Source organism: Catharus ustulatus, chromosome W (assembly GCF_009819885.2).
Source record: "Catharus ustulatus isolate bCatUst1 chromosome W, bCatUst1.pri.v2, whole genome shotgun sequence".
NCBI classification, from domain to species: domain Eukaryota; kingdom Metazoa; phylum Chordata; class Aves; order Passeriformes; family Turdidae; genus Catharus; species Catharus ustulatus.
In genome coordinates this window covers 563,905-583,716 of record NC_046261.2, presented here as the reverse complement: position 1 = coordinate 583,716, position 19,812 = coordinate 563,905, and the positions used below count along the sequence as shown (strand labels likewise).

The 19,812-nt window shown below is 45.2% G+C and overlaps 2 protein-coding genes across 2 annotated transcripts in view; both read right to left on the bottom strand.

Annotated features, from left to right (window-relative positions):
* Nucleotides 1–19,812, bottom strand: part of LOC117005032 — a 182,790-nt gene that overhangs the window by 149,090 nt on the left and 13,888 nt on the right. The window lies entirely within an intron of this gene.
* Nucleotides 2,773–19,812, bottom strand: part of LOC117005014 (histidine triad nucleotide-binding protein 1-like) — a 48,309-nt gene continuing 31,269 nt past the window's right edge. Inside the window, exons 4-5 of the mRNA XM_033076230.2 lie at nt 3,918–4,022; nt 2,773–3,113 (exon numbers count right to left, since the gene is read on the bottom strand). Of these exons, the coding sequence (XP_032932121.1) occupies nt 2,949–3,113; nt 3,918–4,022 (270 nt within the window). The 3' untranslated portion in view covers nt 2,773–2,948. The remainder of the gene's footprint in view (nt 3,114–3,917; nt 4,023–19,812) is intronic.

Sequence of the window (19,812 nt, the reverse complement as noted above, 5' to 3'; positions counted from 1 at the left end):
GGAGGGAAACTGCACCTTCTACAGGACCACTGCTTCAAATGAACCACACCTGTCACTGCAAGAAGACTGCAGCCAACATTTAATCGGACTGCTACCAACACCCTGCCTGACGGGGTGTCAGGTTGTACTCTGACTTTGCCAGGGTTTGGAGTTTGTTTCTTTGTAGTACTGTATTTCTATTTTAATTTCCCTAGTAAAGAACTGTTATTCTAAATTTCCGTGTTTTTGCCTGAAAGCCCCTTGATTTCAAAATTATAATAATTTGGAGGGAGGGGTTTTACATTCTCCATTTCAAAGAGAAGCTCCTGCCTTTCTCAGAAGACACCTGTTCTCCAAACTAAAACAGCAACTTTTCATTCTTTTTCCATATATAAGCCGCAACTGATTATAAGCTGCACTTCCAGGGTCGAACCAAAATTTTAGTCAAAATGGTGTGGCTTATAATCGTGAAATTACTGTACTTTTATTCTCTTAACCTTGTCTAGCCTTTGTTCCAGGTAGCCACTCCAAGGCATCGGGCCAGGTGCGATTATTAATGAGGCCTCAGAGGTAGCAGCCCAGACTAGAACAGGCAAACAAGACTGAATACACATTCCAAAGCAAACCAATTGCCTCTGATGTCAGCATTCCATAAACGCAGTAAAATCAGCAAAGCAGTTTTGATTGCTCTCCTGATTGCAAAGAGAGCATCATAATGGGCAAATACTTCCCCCTATGCAGAAATATGTACAGCATACAACATGCACATGAATACACCCAGAAATATGATGGTCAGGAAAGTTTCTATACCCCAATACACTAATGCTTTAGAACAAAACTTTAATTCCGACCTCTCTCAGGCCTTACACTGGATGCTAAAAGATGTGCTGGCTTAAAAGTAAACCGGCAGGAGAAATGAATCCCAGTCAACTACCACAAAAGACATTGCAGGTCGGAGTTACAATTTACTAGAGATTACAAAAAATACAATGACACAAAGAAAACTAGTTTTAAGCCACAAAGCAGAGTATAAATTGGCACGCTATCTGTAAGGTGGTGGTCACAGTGCTGCTGAAATTCTGGTCCTCCTTCGAATCTGTTGAGTGGTAGCGCACAAAGTCGCCAAACCCTACGATGATATATATGCTCAGGTTCAGGGGGGAATACTCAGGACCTCCCCCAGGACAGCGAGTTTCACATTGCAGGAAGGTAATAATGTGAGTGTGGGGAAATTTTGAGAGGTTTTGATGGTCAAAGTCACTGCAGCTGCCCATGATCCTCGTACCATTGACTGCATTATAGCCCATTAGCCTAGATGACCCCTCAGGCAAGGTGGGAATGTGTTGGTGCTTCCCAAGTAGGGAGTTATCAAGGCTGAGTCATTTGTGTGAAGAAAAAGAAACACTACCCTTCGTTGCAGGTGTTTGCCTCTTCTGCCTTATCTCATTTAACACCCAGTTTATAGGCTGAGATTTCCACTGTACAGTAGGTAGCTACTGCAAGTGATCCATCATTAGCAGTTCAAAAGGAATTACAGTAATTTCACAACTATAAGGTGCACTCTTTTGACTAAAATTTTCCCCCGAACCCGGAAGTGCACCTTATAGTCCGGTGCGCGTTATCTGATGTACAAAGTTCAGAAATTTGCGAACCCGGAAGTGCGATCTGCGAGCTGAGCCAGGCCCCGCGGGAGCTGCGGTCGTGCTGGGGGAAAGTCGGGAACCGTGGGAGCCGCGGCTGCCGGGCGGGGGAAACTGTGAACCGGCGCGGTCGCTGGCCGGGGAGAAGCGGGGGGAAGCAGCGCGGCCGTGGGAAAGTGTCAAGAAGCACCACAGAAAAGCGCCGAGAAGCGGTGAAAAAGTGCCACGGGAAAGCGCCGAAGACCGGCAAAAAAGTGCGTTGGGAAAACGCTGAGAAGCGGCGAAAAAGCGCCGTGGGAAAGCGCCAAAAAACTGTGAAAAAGTGCCGCAGGAAAGCACCGAAAAGTCGCGAAAAAGTGCCACGGGAAAGCGCTGAGAAGTGGCGCTGCCGCCGGCCGAGGGGAAGACAGTATGCAGCGTGGTTGCGCGATGGGAGCCGTGAGCCGCGCCAGCCGGCGCTGGAGGCGGGCAGGAGTGCCAAGGCCCACTGCACGGGGAGGGCACCTGTGGCTGCGTTAAAAGGCTACAGTGATCTTTGAAAAATATTTGCAAATTGAGTACCTGAAAGCAATTCATTCCCTCATTGCGCGCCGCGCGGCTCCTCGCTGCAAAAAAATAGTGCGTCTTATAGCCTGGTGCGCCTTATATGACCAAGGTCGCGAAAGATGCCGTCTCGCGGGGGGGTGCGCCTTAAAGTCCAGTGCGCCTTATAATCGTGAAATTACTGTACACAGAATGTGGTACAACACACAGTTTGCTTACCTGCACATAATGCTAAAGTGACACTCTACTCCTGTAACCAGGACTCTCAGGTCCAACAAAAGGTGGATGCTTCCAAAACAGTGCACCATGGTGAAACCACCCTTGGAAAGCATGCATGTAGCCTCACACAGAGTAACTTCTTCAGTTTTAGCAGCAGCCTCCATGGGCTTTCTCTACGTTGGCGTACCACTGCCAAAGAGCTAAGACCTTGCTTCCTATAAGATGCAGGAGACTGCTAAGCGCTTTGAGAATCACGCTTCAAACGAACATGCAAATTACTGTCTCTGAAATGCTGTTATCTGGCTGAAACATTCCACATACTTCCAGTACAGAGAGACACCCTTTGAACTTGCAGAACTACTTCCCCTCAGTAAGACGCACAAGACCAAGATGATATCCCCATGACAAATCTTTATTGTGCAACTGCTGCGCAAAGCTTTTATTACCTTCTACAGAAACAGTGGAAAAAAAAATTATTCATCAAAAGCTGCTAGATTGATGGGCAACAAATGAAATCCATCCAGTGGAGATTTGCACACGTGCAGCAACTCTTGCGGTGCCAAAATCTTAGCCAGGCGGCCAGCCCAACTGATGGCCACCCAGAACGGGTAGATGTATGCGACAGACAGACTGCCCACCCTCGGGCCCTTCATCCACAACCATCCGGAATCCATTGGTCAGGCTCAGGTGAGCAACACACATCTCGCCAACAATCATTACATGCCCAAGAAGCTGGAGAAGGAAGTACAAACCCATAAATAAGTAAAATTAAAAGAAAAAAGCAACACAAAGAGGGGAGAGGGCAGGAAGGGAAGGAATGAGAGTAGAGAACCACCCAGAGAAAGCAGCTAGCCAGTTCCTAGCAATTCAACCATTGCATGTCAAAGTAATGTCCGTCCAACCGCTGGCAACTGAAGTTTTCCAAACAAAGCTACAAAGGCAAATCATGCACGCTATAGGAGCAAAGAAGAGCTTGGTAATTTTTCTCAAGTTAGACAGCAAAGGACTACAAAACAGCCACAGAAACTGACTTTGTCTCCAGGTTAAAGTCCCCATTGTGTCTTTAGGCAACATAACCAATCCTGGTGGAAAATAAACTTTAGGCTGCCTTTTGCATAGGTTTACAAAGCCTTGAACTTGACTTTCGTAGATAAAAGCAAAACATCCAGCATCTCTCAACCACCTTTGTCCTTCCTTGCCCCTTACCTGCCAAAAACCCCAAGCCCTCTTCTCCATGCTAGAAGTACTACTACTCTTACTCTAAACCACAAGACGCACCAGACTGTGCTCCAAAACACCACTGCATTTTGCACCAGAAGTACATGCACAGGGACCAGCACTGCTTTATAGCACTGCTTTTAGTCACGAAAAGCTCAACTCCATTACAAGCTAGAGGCAAAAGATCATAGCGCCAGAAAACCCAAAGTAGCCTAATGTGCCCTGCCAAGATGGAAAGGGGGGATGGGAAAGAGTCTAGTAAATGAGGAACTACCTACAGGTACAGTTTAGCTTACAGAATACTCCCACAGTACTTACACATTCACCAGAATCTCCTGCTTCAGACAACTCGATAATTGGCTCCTCAGGCATGACTAGGAAAAGCGTCCTGTCTAGGGGCAAAAGATCACGGAACGCACCGCACTGCAGGAAGAGTAAACAGTTAAAACATAACTGGCTTCAGAGAAAAGTAAGAGCTTATGTAAACCCATCTGCCCAGCTGAACTCCTACAAAAGCAGATTACCACATACCCCAAACAAAATCCAGAACACTGGTTTTTCTTGCATGAATATAATGCTTTCTATACACAAAATACAATCTATTTACAGAGCCCCCTCCAGAAGCGGGATTCCTCATGCAAGACAATGGGGGAAGAAGAGAGGCCACTACTCGCAATTAAAAACCTCCAGTAAGTTTTAGTTCAGGTTGATTCTTTCCTAAGCAGATTTTCTATTGGATGTGGTCCATGCAGAGACTGGAGACAAATGGCTTAACTGAATCATCAAAGAGTTTAGTGAAGTGGAAGAGCAGCAGCCATTCATTTCCCACAGGACAGGGAACTCAAGTATTGAACAAACTATAATCACGGGAAGCCTGCAAGTGCCTTCTAAAGCAGAAGGAATGCCTAACCGTTAACTTTAAGCATTTTAATAACTAAAGCATATGGGATATTACCTTAAACTTAACACCGCATAGAAAACTGCTGCACTGCCATCCTGCCCCCACGCCGGTTGAAATAACACACTCCAGTTTCCAGTACTAATACTCGTGACCCTCGCAAGCACACTGTTATTACGGTCTGAATTCCCCACAGAAAAAAGTTCTGGAAAGCTATTGCGGTTGTAGGATGACCACTGTGTAATGTTTTTATTTTTTTTTTAAACCAGACGCATTTCCTTGTCCTAACAGTCCAGTTTGAGGGTACAGAAGCAAAGCCTAACACAGCGAAGCCGAGAAACCACTTCGATGTTTCAAGGAAATACACTGAAACCATGCTACCGGTCGAAGTAATTCTCTATGCGCGCACATGACAGAGTAGGGTGGAATGCGAGGCAAGTCCGGACAGCACCAGTAACCCAGAAACGCCTGCAGCAGCCGGAGGGATGGGGGAGCGGCACAAAACAAGCCTAGGGGATGGTGCAGCAGAAAGCGCCATAAGCCAAGAGGCCCCGTGCGTCCCCGTGATGCGCGGAAAGCACTCTATAATTTACAGAAATAAGTTATAAGAGTAGGTATGTATTTATTTAGCGTTGGGTGCATGGGGGATTGCTCTTCTAAAAGCATGCACACCTTTGGCGACTTGCGCTTCGCCTTTTATTTTTTACAAACTAGGAATATACAATTCGCCTAATACATATTCATTGCCTATTCCCGCTTCATATGGAAATTAGTTTCACGCCTCTTTTCGACTGCGCATTGTTCTTTTTTTGGGTCGCTCTGGTGGTCTTCGGGGGTCTTAGATGAAGTAAGGAGTCTTCGTTCCAGTTTGAACTTTTCACTTTGTATTCCTGCGCATGTTCTCTTCTTAGTCCTTTGGTCAATTTCCGGACTTTAGCATCAGTTTTTTTTTCTTCCTAGGGACCCCCTCATCCTGTGGGGTTTTTGTTCTTCTATTTTAATCTGCCAACTTCATCCTGCAGCTTGGCTGCTCTTCTTGTTTTGCAAGCACTGTAAATTATAGCTGACACTATAGTTTCGTCAGTCCCCTTTTCAATCAAAATCTTTCTAAATATTTAATTTTTAAATCTGAATTTCTCTATTTCAGTCCCCCCTTTTCTGGAAAATTAGTAAATTCTTTACTTAATATCGATACTTGTCTCTTTTCCAGTCTAACTTCACGGCTTGCTTCTCTCGGTATGTATCCCTCATTACATTACCATATACTGTCACTAGGGAGGTTAGTGCCACTATCCGCTTTAACATCTTCTAGTTCCAAACAAGTATTCTAATAGACAGCACCAGACTTACACTTACTAATATCAGCATGACAATGATAGGGTGGCAAAGCGTGTTCAGAACCTCAGTTGCAGTTGGTGACTATCCAAAGAGTGCATCCCACTAGTGATGAGTTGCATCTTGTTTTACTCTTTGTAACACTTTGCTTATTTCTTTTATATCATGGTAGACAGTAACCAGAGTCTTTTGTCCATTTTCTTGAATCTCTTTCAGAATTTCTGTCAGGTCTTGGTGTTTCATTAGCTGCCTTACTAATGTAAGATTCATTCTAATGGGTGTAGGTGATAATCTATGATATATTGTGTAATTAGATTTTATCAACTGGTGGGATGTAACTGGTGCCACATATGAAAAGTCACATCCAACTATCTTAACAAAACTACAAATACAAAGGTTAGAATGGTTCTTAGTGGATAAGATTACATTATCATTTATTTCTACAGAAGCACAAGCAGTTCTTAAACATACACAGCCTAAGCCAATATATACAAGCACAGTTTCCTGACTAGTATCTGGATGAATCTCAAAGTGGCAAATACTTTGCTCAGTATCCAGACATATATTTTGTGCATCAATTGTGTTACTCTCACATATAAACTCTAGTTGTTCCTTTGTAGCACAAGATTCTAAATTTACAGTTTGGCCATTTCTCATTCATAATTCGGGCCCATGCTCTGTGCTCCGAAGGATAGAGCACTGCCCTCTTATGATTTAATCCTAATGCAATAATAGGGTGGATAGTGTAAATCATGGCATTACGTATAGTAAGCACAAAAGCAGTAGCTATTTCAGTGATAGGGTTATAGGTAAAATTTACAAGAGTTCACCAGGATTGAAGTTTTCTTTCTAAATTGCATTGTTCTAGACAATTTTTCAAATTTCAATTGGAAAAGCACTTTCACTTCCTTCCCTTATTACTAAAGCAACTGTTGATTGCATCCATAATTGTGCCTGTATGCAACTGAGAGCCAATGACACATTGTCCTGGGCCATATTAAGTGCCTTTATTATTAATTCATGGTCTTGGTCCGTAACTTTTTCTCACCTTGGCAATACTTTAGAGATCTGCCACTGGCTAGTTCCTAGTGCTAATAAAGAGGATCGTAGGGGCTGATCTAGCTTTCTCAGATCACTTGTTGCACTGGTTAACTTATTCATTAATATTTCTGAATCTATTCCGTTTAAAACTCCTAATCCTGTTCTTAATATTCCAGTTAAATCTCTTTGCATTCTGCCCTTAAAGTGTACTCGCTTTTGTAACTATGTTGCCCAGTCTTCAAAGGATGTTTTTAGGAAAGAGGAGCAGGTTGGCTGAATTTCAGAGATGTTAGTTTGCATTAGCAATTCAACACGTTTGAGAGACCACTCTGGGTTAAATAGCAGTTGTTGTTGGCCCGTATTCCTTATTACATAGGGGCCAACTTCATAAATTTTGGGTTTAATTTTAGGTAGAGTGGTTTGGGTTTGGGTCACAGCTGATTCAGTTATTGCAACAGTTGTAACATTTATTTTAAATTTGAATGTAAGTCCAATAGAATCGTGATACCAAAGGCAAACTACATACACAGTTTGTACTAATGTAAAATTACACCAACAATTTAATTTACTTGGACGACTACAGACTTCCGGGTCGCTGTTTGTAGGAGAAGTTGAAACAGTAATTTGTTTTGCTTTCTTATGTTTAGTCTCATTAACCATCCGACATCCTACTTCGATTACTTCTCCTATAGTTCCTTGAAGGGACCACAGCTCTTGATTTTGCCATTCATGCCTTTCATATATCTGGTTTCTATGCACAACCACAGTTGATAGGTTTAAATCTTTTATATCAGAATGCTTTCTCATGGATCTAGTGTACTGAATGAAAGCTTGAGACCAAGGCCACTCAGCTTTATTCTGACTAGAGGCACTTTCCAATTCTTGGATCACACTTATGATTACAAGCAAAACAAATAAAAACAATTCTATTGATAAAATATCTGCAATCTAAATTACTGAATACTCCTGATTGCAATGTATTCATTTGCTCAAGTAAGTTTTAATTTTAGTTCATTGTCACTCGATGTTACTTTCCAAGGGGCTTCTGGAGCCTTTTTCACTCGAGAGTGGTGATCCAGGCACTCTGTTCTTTGATCTTACTGCAGTGAAGGTGGTGAGGAGCACCTGGAATGGTCCTTCCCACTGTGGCTCCAAAGTTTTCTCTGTAAGAGACTTAACGTACACATAATCTCCAGGTTGTATGTCATGCACTGGTCTATCCAAACCCTCTGCTCCGAGTTCTAGCTACATGTTTCTCAATTTTTCTGAGTTGCTTACTTAGGGCTATCATATAATCAGTCAACCTTTCTTCCCCCACTTGGGTAGACAATCCCTTTTGCACTCCATATGGTCTCCCATAAAGCATTTCAAAGGGACTTAGTTTTCTTTGGCTCTAGGCTTGGTTCGGATTTGCAGCAATGCCAGTGGGAGAGACTGAGGCCAAGGTAAATTAGTTTCTTGTCCTAATCTCACAATTTGTTGCTTAATTAAATGATTCATTTTTTCAACTTGGCCACTTGACTGGGGATGATATGGAGTATGGAGCTCCCAGTCTATGCCCAAGTGACGACTGATTTGTTGTACTATTTTTGAAATAAAGTGTGGCCCTCTATCTGAAGATATTGTGGCTGGAACTCCGAAGCGTGGGATTATTTCTTGTAACAATACTTTGGTTATTTCCTGGGCTTTGGCAGTTCTGGTGGGGAAAGCCTCTGGCCACCCTGAAAAGGTATCTGTTAACACTAGCAAATATCGATACCCCCCTTTTCTTGGGAGTTCTGAAAAGTCAATTTGCCACTGTTGTCCAGGCCCATGGCCTTTTTCAGTTGACTAAGTTTGGTTTGGGGGTATTCTTGGGTTTGGTTTGGAGGCAAATGTCGCACTGCTGGGTTACTTGAACTACAGTAGAGTATAAACCTCTGGCAGCAATCTTTTCAATTAGATAATTATACAGGGCATCTACTCCCCAGTGTGTTTTCTGCTGCTCTTCCCTTACTAATGACCATAACAGGTGAGAAGGGATGACTATTGTCCCTTTTGCAGTAACAGCCCTTCTCTCTTGGTTATAGGTTCTTCTTTGATCCTTAATTAGTTCTCTATCCTTTTGGTATATACTGGCTTACCTTCCAGGGAGACTTGTCCATCTGGAATTAAAGCTCCTTCATTGTCACTTCACCTCTTGCTGCTTCTTTTGCCTCTCTGTCCGCTAGCTCGTTTCCTTCTTCCAATTCTGAGCTCACTTTTGGTGTGCCTTAATGTGCATAATTGCTACCTGCTTAGGTAGCTGAACTGTTTCCAGTAGTCGCAGTATTTCCTGTGCATGTTTGATATTTTTCCCTTGTGAGTTTAACAGTCTCCTCTCTTTCTAGATGGCTCCATGTGCATGTACAACTCCAAATGCATATCTTGAGTCTGTATAAAATATTTATTTTCTTTCCCTTTGCGATCTCTAGGGCGCGGGTTAAAGCAATTATTTCAGCCTTTTGTGCAGAGGTACCTGTTGGCAAGGGTCCAGACTCTATTACTTCTTGCAGGTGATAACTGCATACCCAGCATGTCTCTCTTCACTGACGACGTAGTTGCTCCCATCAGTGAACCAGGTTTCTGTGTCCATCTAAAGCGGTGTCCTTCAGATCCGGGCGGCTAGAATAGGTGGCTTTGATGGTCTCCAGGCAGTCGTGGTGTACTGGATCTCCTTGATTTCCACTAAGAAAAGAAGCTGGGTTGATAATATTAGTCACAATTATCTCTACATTATCTGTTCTACCATGATGGCTTGGTATTTCAGGAACTTTTGTGGGGAAAGCCAGTGCCCGCCCTTCACTTCCAGGACTGCAGACAACTGTGTGAGACACTAACACAGTAATTTTCTGGCCCAAGGTGAATTTGCGTGCCTCTTGAATATTCAGTACCACTGCTGCAAAGGCTCTGAGGCATCTCGGGCCATCCCTTGGCTGTTGCATCCAGTTGCTTGGAGAAGTAAGTAACCGCTCTCCGGTATGGACCTAGATCCTGGGCCAGTATCCTCAGGGCAATTCCCTGTTTCTCATGGGAAAACAGAAAGAATGGTTTACTCACATCTGGGAGTCTGAGAGCCGGAGCTGACATTAGAGCCTTTTCAGCTGGTGAAAGGCCCGCGTGGCTTCTTTTGTCCACTGGAGTTCTCTGTTCTCGTTCGTAATGAGTGCATACAGAGGTTTTACAAGTAACCCATAGCTGTGTATCCACAGTTTACACAATCCTGTCATACCTAAGAATGTTCGGAGTTTCCTTTACTGTTTGAGGTTTCGGGACTTGGCAGATCGCTTCTTTGCGGTCTTGCCTTAGAGTCCGTTGTCCCGCACTAATTTTATAACCCAGATAGATTACTTTTTGCTTCACTACCTGGGCCTTTTTCTTTGATATTCTGTATCCTTGAAGTCCTAGAAAGGTTTAGGAGGCTTACCGTCCAGGCTGCACATGCCTTTTTTGTCTGGGTGGCTGTGAGGATATCATTCACATACTGCAATAGCTTTCCTTCTTCTGGGGGAGCTTCCCAGGATTCCAGATCATTGGCAAGTTGTTCTCCAAACAGGGTAGGAGAGTTTTTAAATCCCTGAGGCAACACCGTCCATGTGAGCTGGGATTTGCGCCTGCTTTTAGGGTTTTCCCATTCAAATGCAAAAATGTTCTGGCTGTCTTCATGGAGAGGGAGGCAAAAGAAGGCATCTTTCAAGTCTAGAACTGTAAACTAAGTTAGCTCTGGTGTTAGGCACGTTAGCAAAGTGTATGGATTTGCTACCACAGGATACAGATCTTCAGTGATTTTGTTAACAGCCCTTAGATCCTGTACTATTCGATCTGACCCATCAGGTTTTTGGACCGGTAAGATGGGAGTATTAAACTCAGATTGACATTCTTTTAACAACTCTAATTGTAAAAAGTTTTCAACTATCGGCTAATTCTTTCCCTGTCTTCTCTTTTCAAGGGTACTGTTTAATTCTAACTGGTTGTTTTCTTTAATTTAATTACTATAGGAGGTGCATTTTTCGCCCTCCCTGGCACATTAGAAGCCCACACTCCAGGGAACACTTGATTCATTATTTCTTCACTAATTTCTTCTCCTATTTGAACGGCTGTTAACATTAAACTTAATGCCTCTATGTACTGTTCATCATTTACCTCCAGAATAACCTCCCCATTTTTAAATTTAATAGTTACTTGTAATTGTTCTAACAGGTCTCTCCCCAAAAGATGTTTTGGGGATCTGGGAGGTATAGAAATTTATGAATACCCCATTGCTTTCCAAGCCTATATTTTAATGGTTTACAAAATATGCTTTTTCAGGTTGGCCAGTTGCTCCTATTACCGTAGCATAATCCTCTCCCACAGGCGTCAAAGTTTATTTAAAGCTGAATATGTTGCCCCTGTGTCAACCAGAAATTCTACCTCTTTCCCTTTTTCCCCCAGTCTCAATTTTATAACCAGTGGATCTCCTGGGGTGCGATCTACCGGTCCTCCTCAGTCTTCATTCACATGTGCAATTATTTTTCCCTTTTCCTGAGGGCCACCACGTCTTCGTTCTGGGCACTTATCTTTCCAGTGGCCATATTCTTACAGATCGCACACTGGTCTCATGCCCAGCCAGGATGGGCCTTGTCTAGGTGGTCCCCATCCACGTCTTCCTCTCTCCCTCTCACTTACAACAGCTACCAGCCCCCTCTTTCCTTCTTCTCTGTTACTAAAAACTCTCCATGCCTCATCCACCAGTGTCTCTAAATTCTTCCCTTCTGCCCCCCATATCTTTTGAAGTTTACGCCTTATGTCACCCGTAGATTGCCCCAGGAATAAACTGACTAGCTGCTGTATCCCTATGTCAGACCCAGGATCCAGTGGTGTATGGCGGCGCATTGCATCCCTTAATCGATCGAGGAATTTGGTTGGTGACTCAGAGGGCCTTTGCTTAATTTCATACAATGCTGACCAATTTATAGTTTGGGAATGGCCTTTTCCATCCCCTTTGCAATCCACTCCCGATAGCTTTCCAACTTTTTCATTCTGCTGATCTGTTTGGGTCTCACTGTGGATTTTGGAGTGGGAAATATTCTTTAACATTTAATTGTTGGATTCTATAAAAATCTTCTGCCAAATCCCTTGCCGTTTTTATAATTAATTGTCTTTTTGTCTCAGTCAGTGCATCTAATAATAACTGTATATCGTTCTAATCTGGATTATGTTGTTTTATTATATATCGCAGACGGTTAGCAGTGTTAACTGGATCACTTCGGTAATTTTTAGCAACCTTTTCCTATGCCTCCAAGTCAATTGAGGAGAAGGGAGATTTAACCAATATCCTTTCTCCCTCTGGTCCCACTGCCTCTCGCAGAGGTGCCTGTATTATGGGTTCTGTTGTGTAGTCCGGTGTGCGATTGGCGGGGACGAATGGACTGGGGCTGTTGGTGCTTCTGAGTCTGCATCCTCATCCTCATCCCCTCCCTGTCTTATGTGGGGAGACCTGAGCAAATCATCTGCCAGATCTTGTTCCTGGGCCACAGTCTGGTAAACCTTTTCAGATTTTGTGTACCTTGTCCTATGCTACACGCTGAACAACACCGCTTAAGTTTTCCTCTCTTGGTTTATTCTCCTTTCTAAGGCCAATACCAGAGGGTCAGATGGAGCCCTGAGCCCACAATCCCTCTGCCATTCGGGGTGATTTCTAAGAGAGAAAAACATATCTGCATAAGCTACCTCTGTCCACTTCCCTTCTCTCTTGAGAAACAGCATGAGCTGTAATAGTGTGTCATAGTCCAAAGTTCCACACGGGTGGCCACTTCGCTCTCTCATCCAGTTTGTATAACGGCCACCAGTTTTTACAGAATTTAAATAAGGTCTCTTTGCTTTCTGTGCCTCCTTGTCCAGAAAGGTCTTTCTAATGTGCAATAATACAGCCTAATGGACTAGCCCTAGGGATTTCTCTACTTTGTCCAGTTCCCATTATCTCCTCCCTTTTGTCTTGTCTTGTTTTCACCCAAACTTTTCTTCATACAGTTTTACTATTTTTTCCCAGTTGTCTTACTACACACACAGACCCTTAAATCACAGGCACCCAATGTAACTTCCCACGCTAGCTTCAGGATTTTAAATTCCACACTTGCACTCACTCCACGCTGACCCCAGTCGCTTCGCTTTTCTCCGGCTGCCTCAGTCGCCCGAGGTCGGAACCGCGGATAGAGCTCCGCACTCAACGCCATACCAGAGGTATGTTTTCAATTGTTCATTCACTCACTGACACACTCCACAACTCGAACATGTCCGGACTTACAGTCACACAATATAGCAGCAAAAACCAAGGGTTCACTCGACCCAACCCCCAGAGTCGCTAGCGGGCTGCTCTATCAGCTCAGTGAGACTCCTCCATCAGCCGCGCTATCGGCCGGGATCGATCCCTCTCCCTCTGTCTCCGGCCCCTCCTCAGCCGGCTGCTTGCAAGCCCAAGGGACTGTGCTGTGCGTCAGACGTCTCTGCACGACTTACCAGCAGCCCTGTTCTAGATATTTAATACATACCGTTTTATCCGCAATGCCAGCGGTCGTTGTCTGTCCCCACAGTGAGCGAGCCAAGGTTCAGGGTCCCTCCAGGAAAGTCCCGGGGCGCGCCAGGGAATCCGTTCCTCGCCGCTCCTGCAGCCGGACAGAGATCCTCCTACCTGGCTCGCCAAAATGATGTGCAGAACAGCACTCTATAATTCACAGAAATAAGTTATAAGAGTAGGTATGTATTTATTTAGTGTTGGGTGCATGGGGGATCGCTCTTCTAAAAGCATGCACACCTTTGGCGACTTACGCTTCGCCTTTTATTCTCTACAAACTAGGAATATACAATTCGCCTAATACATATTCATTGCCTATTCCCGCTTCATATGGAAATTAGTTTCACGCCTCTTTTCGACTGCGCATTGTTCTTTTTTTGGGTCGCTCTGGTGGTCTTCGGGGGTCTTAGATGAAGTAAGAAGTCTTCCTTCCAGTTTGAACTTTTCACTTTGTATTCCTGCGCATGTTCTCTTCTTAGTCCTTTGGTCAATTTCCGGACTTTAGCATCAGTTTTTTTTTCTTCCTAGGGACCCCCTCATCCTGTGGGTTTTTGTTCTTCTATTTTAATCTGCCAACTTCATCCTGCAGCTTGGTTGCTCTTCTTGTTTTGCAAGCACTGTAAATTATAGCTGACACTATAGTTTCGCCAGTCCCCTTTTCAATCAAAATCTTTCTAAATATTTAATTTTTAAATCTAAATTTCTCTATTTCACCCGTCCCTGCACCCACCCGCAGCAGAAGCGCCACCGAACGCCCTGCTACATGCCCGGGTACCGAGCAGGGGGTCTTCTCGGCTCAGAAGCCCCCAAGGGCGGTATGAGGGGAATAGGGGAGGCGAGGGGGAAGGGAAGGGAAAACTGGGGGGAGGGGGGAATAGGAACCGCACACAGAGCAAAGTTGCGGCTACCTCCTAATCGTCGTCACTGACGATACTACAGAAACGCCTCGCCGATACTCTTTCCGAAGACAGTAGTGGCGCCACCAGGGCGAGAGGCCAGCACCCCGATACTCTCGTCAGCCAAGGACAACGCCCCTGCCCGCTCCGACACTCCCTCCGCTATGCCGGGCCCTTCCTGGCGCCCATTGGGCCGACGGATCGTAGCCCGTGTCTCGATTTGCAGTCTAGTCTGTCGTTTTCGCTTTCCTCCGCCCCCTTGGCGGGTCCATCTTTGTCAATCTGGTGCCCGCGGGGCGCGGAGGAATCTGCCCCGTGTAGTGCTGCGACCCTGAGGGCGGCTGTACACTGTTTGCTGAATGCCCCACTTCCATAGCAGATAGTTCTAAGCTGCACGTGTCCTGGAAACAAATAAAATACAAAGCGTACCTTTGGCACTCCTGGCTTAAGGGGCTAAACACAGTAGGATTTGGGCTAAGTTGGGTAGGAGGCTTTTAGAAAAACAGGCAGTGCCTTCAAAGCTGTCCAACAGTGGTCGTTGGTGCCCTGCACCTCCGGGGACAGTGAGCACCTTGAATGGTGCACACGATTGTCTTGTAACATATATAAACCCTGCTTTCCTCTATATCGGGCTGAGGATATCCTTGGCCGCCTTTGCGGCAAGGGCACATTGCTCTGTTTTGCAAAGCTGTTTTCCAGCCGATCGGTCTCCAGCATGTACTGACTGGTGAATGGGGTTGTGCCTCCCCAGGTCCAGGACTTATGTATCCACAGGTTCCTCGGGTGGTCTCAAAAGAGATCGTTTCCTATGATGGAAGGGACTTTGTTCCCCAAGTCCCTGCACTGAGGTTCAGGGTTTTGAGAGGTGTGGGACTACTGCCAGTGAAAACAAAGGAAAATAAATCGCTGAGTACCACAGCCTTCTCCATGTTGCTGGCCACTAGACCTCCTGGTTCATTTGGCAGCAAGGGCGGCTGGGGGGGTGGGAGGGCAGAGCATGAGGGTTGCATCCGCTTTCTTTAGTCTTATTTTCTGACCAACGCACCCATGGAAGCCCATCTTATGATTCTGTACATCCACTGCCATATTCAGCTCCAGCTTTGCCTCAGCTTTTCTGAACCCATCCCTACAGACCTGGGTGGCATCTTTAGATTCTCTCCAGAATGCACGTCCCTGCTTCCACTACCTATGCATTTCCACTTTGGGCTTCAGCTCAACCAGAAGAGAAGGCTGTTACTCAGCCACGCTCATCTCTTGCCTAACTTGCCTGATTTCTTACAGTGAACTCATCCTCTTAATCAGGTGGCCTATAGTAGATAGGCATGGAAATCCTGCCTGTGTAGCCAGATTCCATGCTTCCTGTCAAACTCCTCTTTTAAAACTTACTTGCCCAAGGAGATGCTTCGGTTAGGCACACTTGCAGCTCTGACATCCACCGTTGCCTTTGGGTTCTAAGGGGGACTTCCAGGTACTGGAGCTCTTGCCCTGCCCTTTGCTCATTGACCCTGTCCATCACTCCCGCGCAGGGCTGCTGACTATTCTCTCCCTCTCTCTCCTCGCACCCTCACTTTTAGTTTAAAGTCCTCCTAATGAGGTCAGCTATCCTACTGGCAAAAATATCTTTGCCCCGCTTTTCTGGTTGTGCATTGAAGTCACCTAGCAGGAGGGCAAACACATACACACAGAGGTTTTTCTCTATGAGAACTTCCTCTGTGAGTTGATGGGACTAATTGGAGGCTGTTTTGGTTCTTGACAGTGTGGTAAACTAATTTGAAACAAGCAAACTCCGGAAAGAAACTCTCTTTTCTGGTCTTTTCACCAGCTAATAGCGGCGCAGCCCGGGCCTCTCTGCCTGTACGACCTGGGCGGGCAGGGGTGGGCTTGGGAAAGTCGCCAGGCCAGTTCTCGACCAGGGGCCCTGATGGTCGGGGGGAAGAGAGGCAGAGAAGCCCTTTGCTAAGATCCTAGCCCTGCCATCCCCGGCGTGGCCACAGCTAAACAGGACCGTGCCTTGCCGCCGGCTCCGAGCAGCCGAGCAGCCTTGGGGAGGCGGAGTCCCCCCCAGCGTGGCTTGAGATGCTGGTACGGCTCCAGCATGGCCTGGTCCAGCCCCCTTCACCTTCTGTGTGAAATTTTAACCCTTCCAATGCTCGGATAAGACTTGCAGACCTCCTATCCTCCCTTGAATGAGAGGAAATAAAGCAGAAAGTATACACCAAAGTCAGTGAAGTAGGAGTCAAGTTTCCAGATGGGAGGAGATCGAGGAGACGCCGTGACAGTTCGCTGAAAAATCTTTTTGTAAACTATGGGGTGGACTGTACTGCACTGAAGATTCCTATAAATAGTGGAGAAAACATGGGGGGGTTGAAGTGTTTGAGAACAAGATCCTTTGCCCCGAGGGAAAAGGGGAACATCTGTTCTGAAGAATGAGGTATGAACAGAGAAATTTGAGGAAAAAGATGAAATAGAGAAATTCAGATTTAAGAAATAAATATTTAGAAAGATTTTGATTGAAAAGGGGACTGGCGAAACTATAGTGTCAGCTATAATTTATGGTGCTTGCAAAACAGGAAGAGCAGCCAAGCTGCAAGATGAAGTTGGCAGATTAAAATAGAAGAACAAAAACCCAAAGGATGAGGGGGTCCCTGGGAAGAGAAAACTAATACTGACGTCCGGAAACTGGCCAAAAGACTAAGAAGAGAGCATGCGCAGGAATACAAGGTGAAAAGTTCAAACTGGGAGGAAGACTCCTTACTTCATCTAAGACCCTCGAAGACCACCAGAGCGACCCAAAAGGAACAATGCGCAGTCGCAAAGAGGCGTGAAACTCATTTCCATATGAAGCGGGGATAGGCAATAAATATGTATTAGGCGAATTGTATATTCCTAGTTTGTAGAGAATAAAAGGCGAGGCGCAGGTCGCCAAAGGTGTGCATGCTTTTGGAGGAGCGATCCCCCATGCACCCAGCGCTGAATAAATACATACCTACTCTTATAACTTATTTCTGTGAGTTATAGAGTGTTTCCGCGCATCAAAGAGATGAAGAGAACTTTTGCTTTTGAGTAGCTTACCCTTAAAAGCAATACCCCATGAGTTTGACATGGTCTACAAACACAACTCTGGGAAGGCTGTGAAGATGGGAGGAGTTTCACAATTTGCAGACATTTCCCGGGCGATGCGAATCATGAAAGTGAAGACACAAGAGAAATTAATTTTTCTCTTGGAAAAAATCCCTATAGCCAAACAAGAAGAAACTCCTCTCCCTGAAGTGAATTGAAACGATTATTTAAGTGAAGGACTGACTGAAGTATGCTGTTTTTAAGAAATGTGGGGAGGGGGGAGGAGGGAGGGGTCTGAAAATCTTATTCTGAATTTCCTATTTTCTCTGTGTTGTTCAGAAAGTTCTTCTTTTTACCCTTTTAAGTTTTAGGTCTGCCTTGTTTTGGCTCCTAATCCTATCTCACAACAGAAATTGAATATATTAAAATTGGCAAACCTAAACTAAACCAAGACACCCACTTAGTGAGGAGGAGTTCCGTTCTCCCAAGTAGACGCTGATCCAAAAACAGGGTCCCATGCTCATAGAACCCAGAACGCTGTTGCAAGCACCAGCTCCGCAGCCAATTATTTACTCCCATTATCAGTGCCCTTATCCTACACCAGTTGGACGGCATCAAAAGCATCTATGGTGGGTTGACCGTGGCTGGATTCCAGGTGCCCACAGAGCTGCTCTATCACTCCCCCTTCTCAGCTTGGCATAGAGAGAAAATAAGATGGAAAACAACTCACAGGGTGAGACAAGGCAGTTTGCTAAAGGAAAAGAGAAAGTTTTTGCACAAAAAAGCAAACAGGAAAAACAAACAATTATATATCCCCTGGTTGCCATCAGCAACCACTGTCCGACCACTTTCCAAGAAGCAGGGCTTCAGCACGCGTAGGGGTCGCTCCTAAAGGCAAACGTTGTAAATAACGAATGTGCCCCCTTCCCCCTCCTTAACTTAGTTTTTATTTCTGAGCTGAAGTCATATGGTACAGAATAGCCCACTGGCCAGTTTGGGTCACCTGGTCCAGTGGTGTCTCCTCCCAGGATGTTGCCCAGACGACTGATGCTGGGGCAGAATGTTGGAGAGACAGCACTGATGCTGTGCCAACATTGCTCAGTAGTAGTCAAAACACCGGTGTGTTATCAACACCTTTCTAGCTACCAATGCAAAGTACGGTGTGGGAAAATGAATGGGGACCCTGTGGACTGGTAACTGGGGATTCAATTAGAGGAAAACTTAGGAATTATATTAACATCCTTACAGGAGTTATAACAGTACAGGAATTATCAGGGCAAATCACAGTTGCTGCTCCCTGGATGGAATGCAGTTGGCATGACTTCAAACCTATTCCGTGATGATTCCCCAAACACACACACCTTCTGGGAGGGATGGGAATGGAAGGTGGAGTGGAGCGAAGGCCACGCTCTGCAGAAATCCTTGCAGGGAAGGGAACTCAATGGTACTTTGCAGCTGATAAACCACACACCACCTGGCAACCAGGGGAGGGAGGTAGGGGAAGATGTATGTCTTACTGCTGAGGCCAGCAACTGTGCTGAAATCACTCTCTTTAGATGTACTAGCTTCATTAAAGCCTAATAATAATATTAACGCACACCTCCATCCCAAAGTTACCCACCTCCAAAGTGCGACCACCTCTCACTGGGCATGCGCTCTATATTCTTTTTGACTGTATCTTCAAAAGCAAAGCAAGACAATTTTACACCAATCAGGAACGATGGTATGTATGACTAGAGTCACTCAAGCTCCACGTAAGCACACAGAAATAGTATAAAAATAAGTCGAGGATGGGGAAAAGTTATGGAAGACTCCATCGTAGTTGCTAGGATGAGTTGATGGGATGAACCTGTCTTCTTCCCCCTCAGAGATGCCTACTGGATAAGAATCATACTCAACGCATGCTGAACATTTTCTTGGGGATTAGAGCTTGTCTGTATGTTCCATCAAATATATTTTTGCAGTCAGACACTGTCACGGACAATCTTCGAACCCTAACCAGTCACAATTTATATTAATAAAGAGTGTTATTCCATAAACTGTTAGCGTGAATCCTTGGCAGATGCTACCAGTCGCCAGTAGCAGGTAACACAATGGCTAAAGGGAAAGACCTGCTGAGGGGTCTCCCTTATAGTGCTGGCATGTTTCCCTAAGTCAGTCCAACCACCTTCTGATCGAGTAGGGCTGCTCAGTGAAGGATCCCCCCAACGGGATGCTGGATGTTGACAGACTGGTCGGCCAAAACGGTCTCGACTTTCCTGAAACATAGACAAATTAAACACTAAAGACTGAGTAAATTTCCCCACACCAAGGGTCAAGGAAGCCTCTCTTTTTCACATGATACAAGGCACTGTGAGAGCTGCTATGGGGAAATGAACTCCATCTTAAGCAACACCCAAACCAGCATCATTGGGG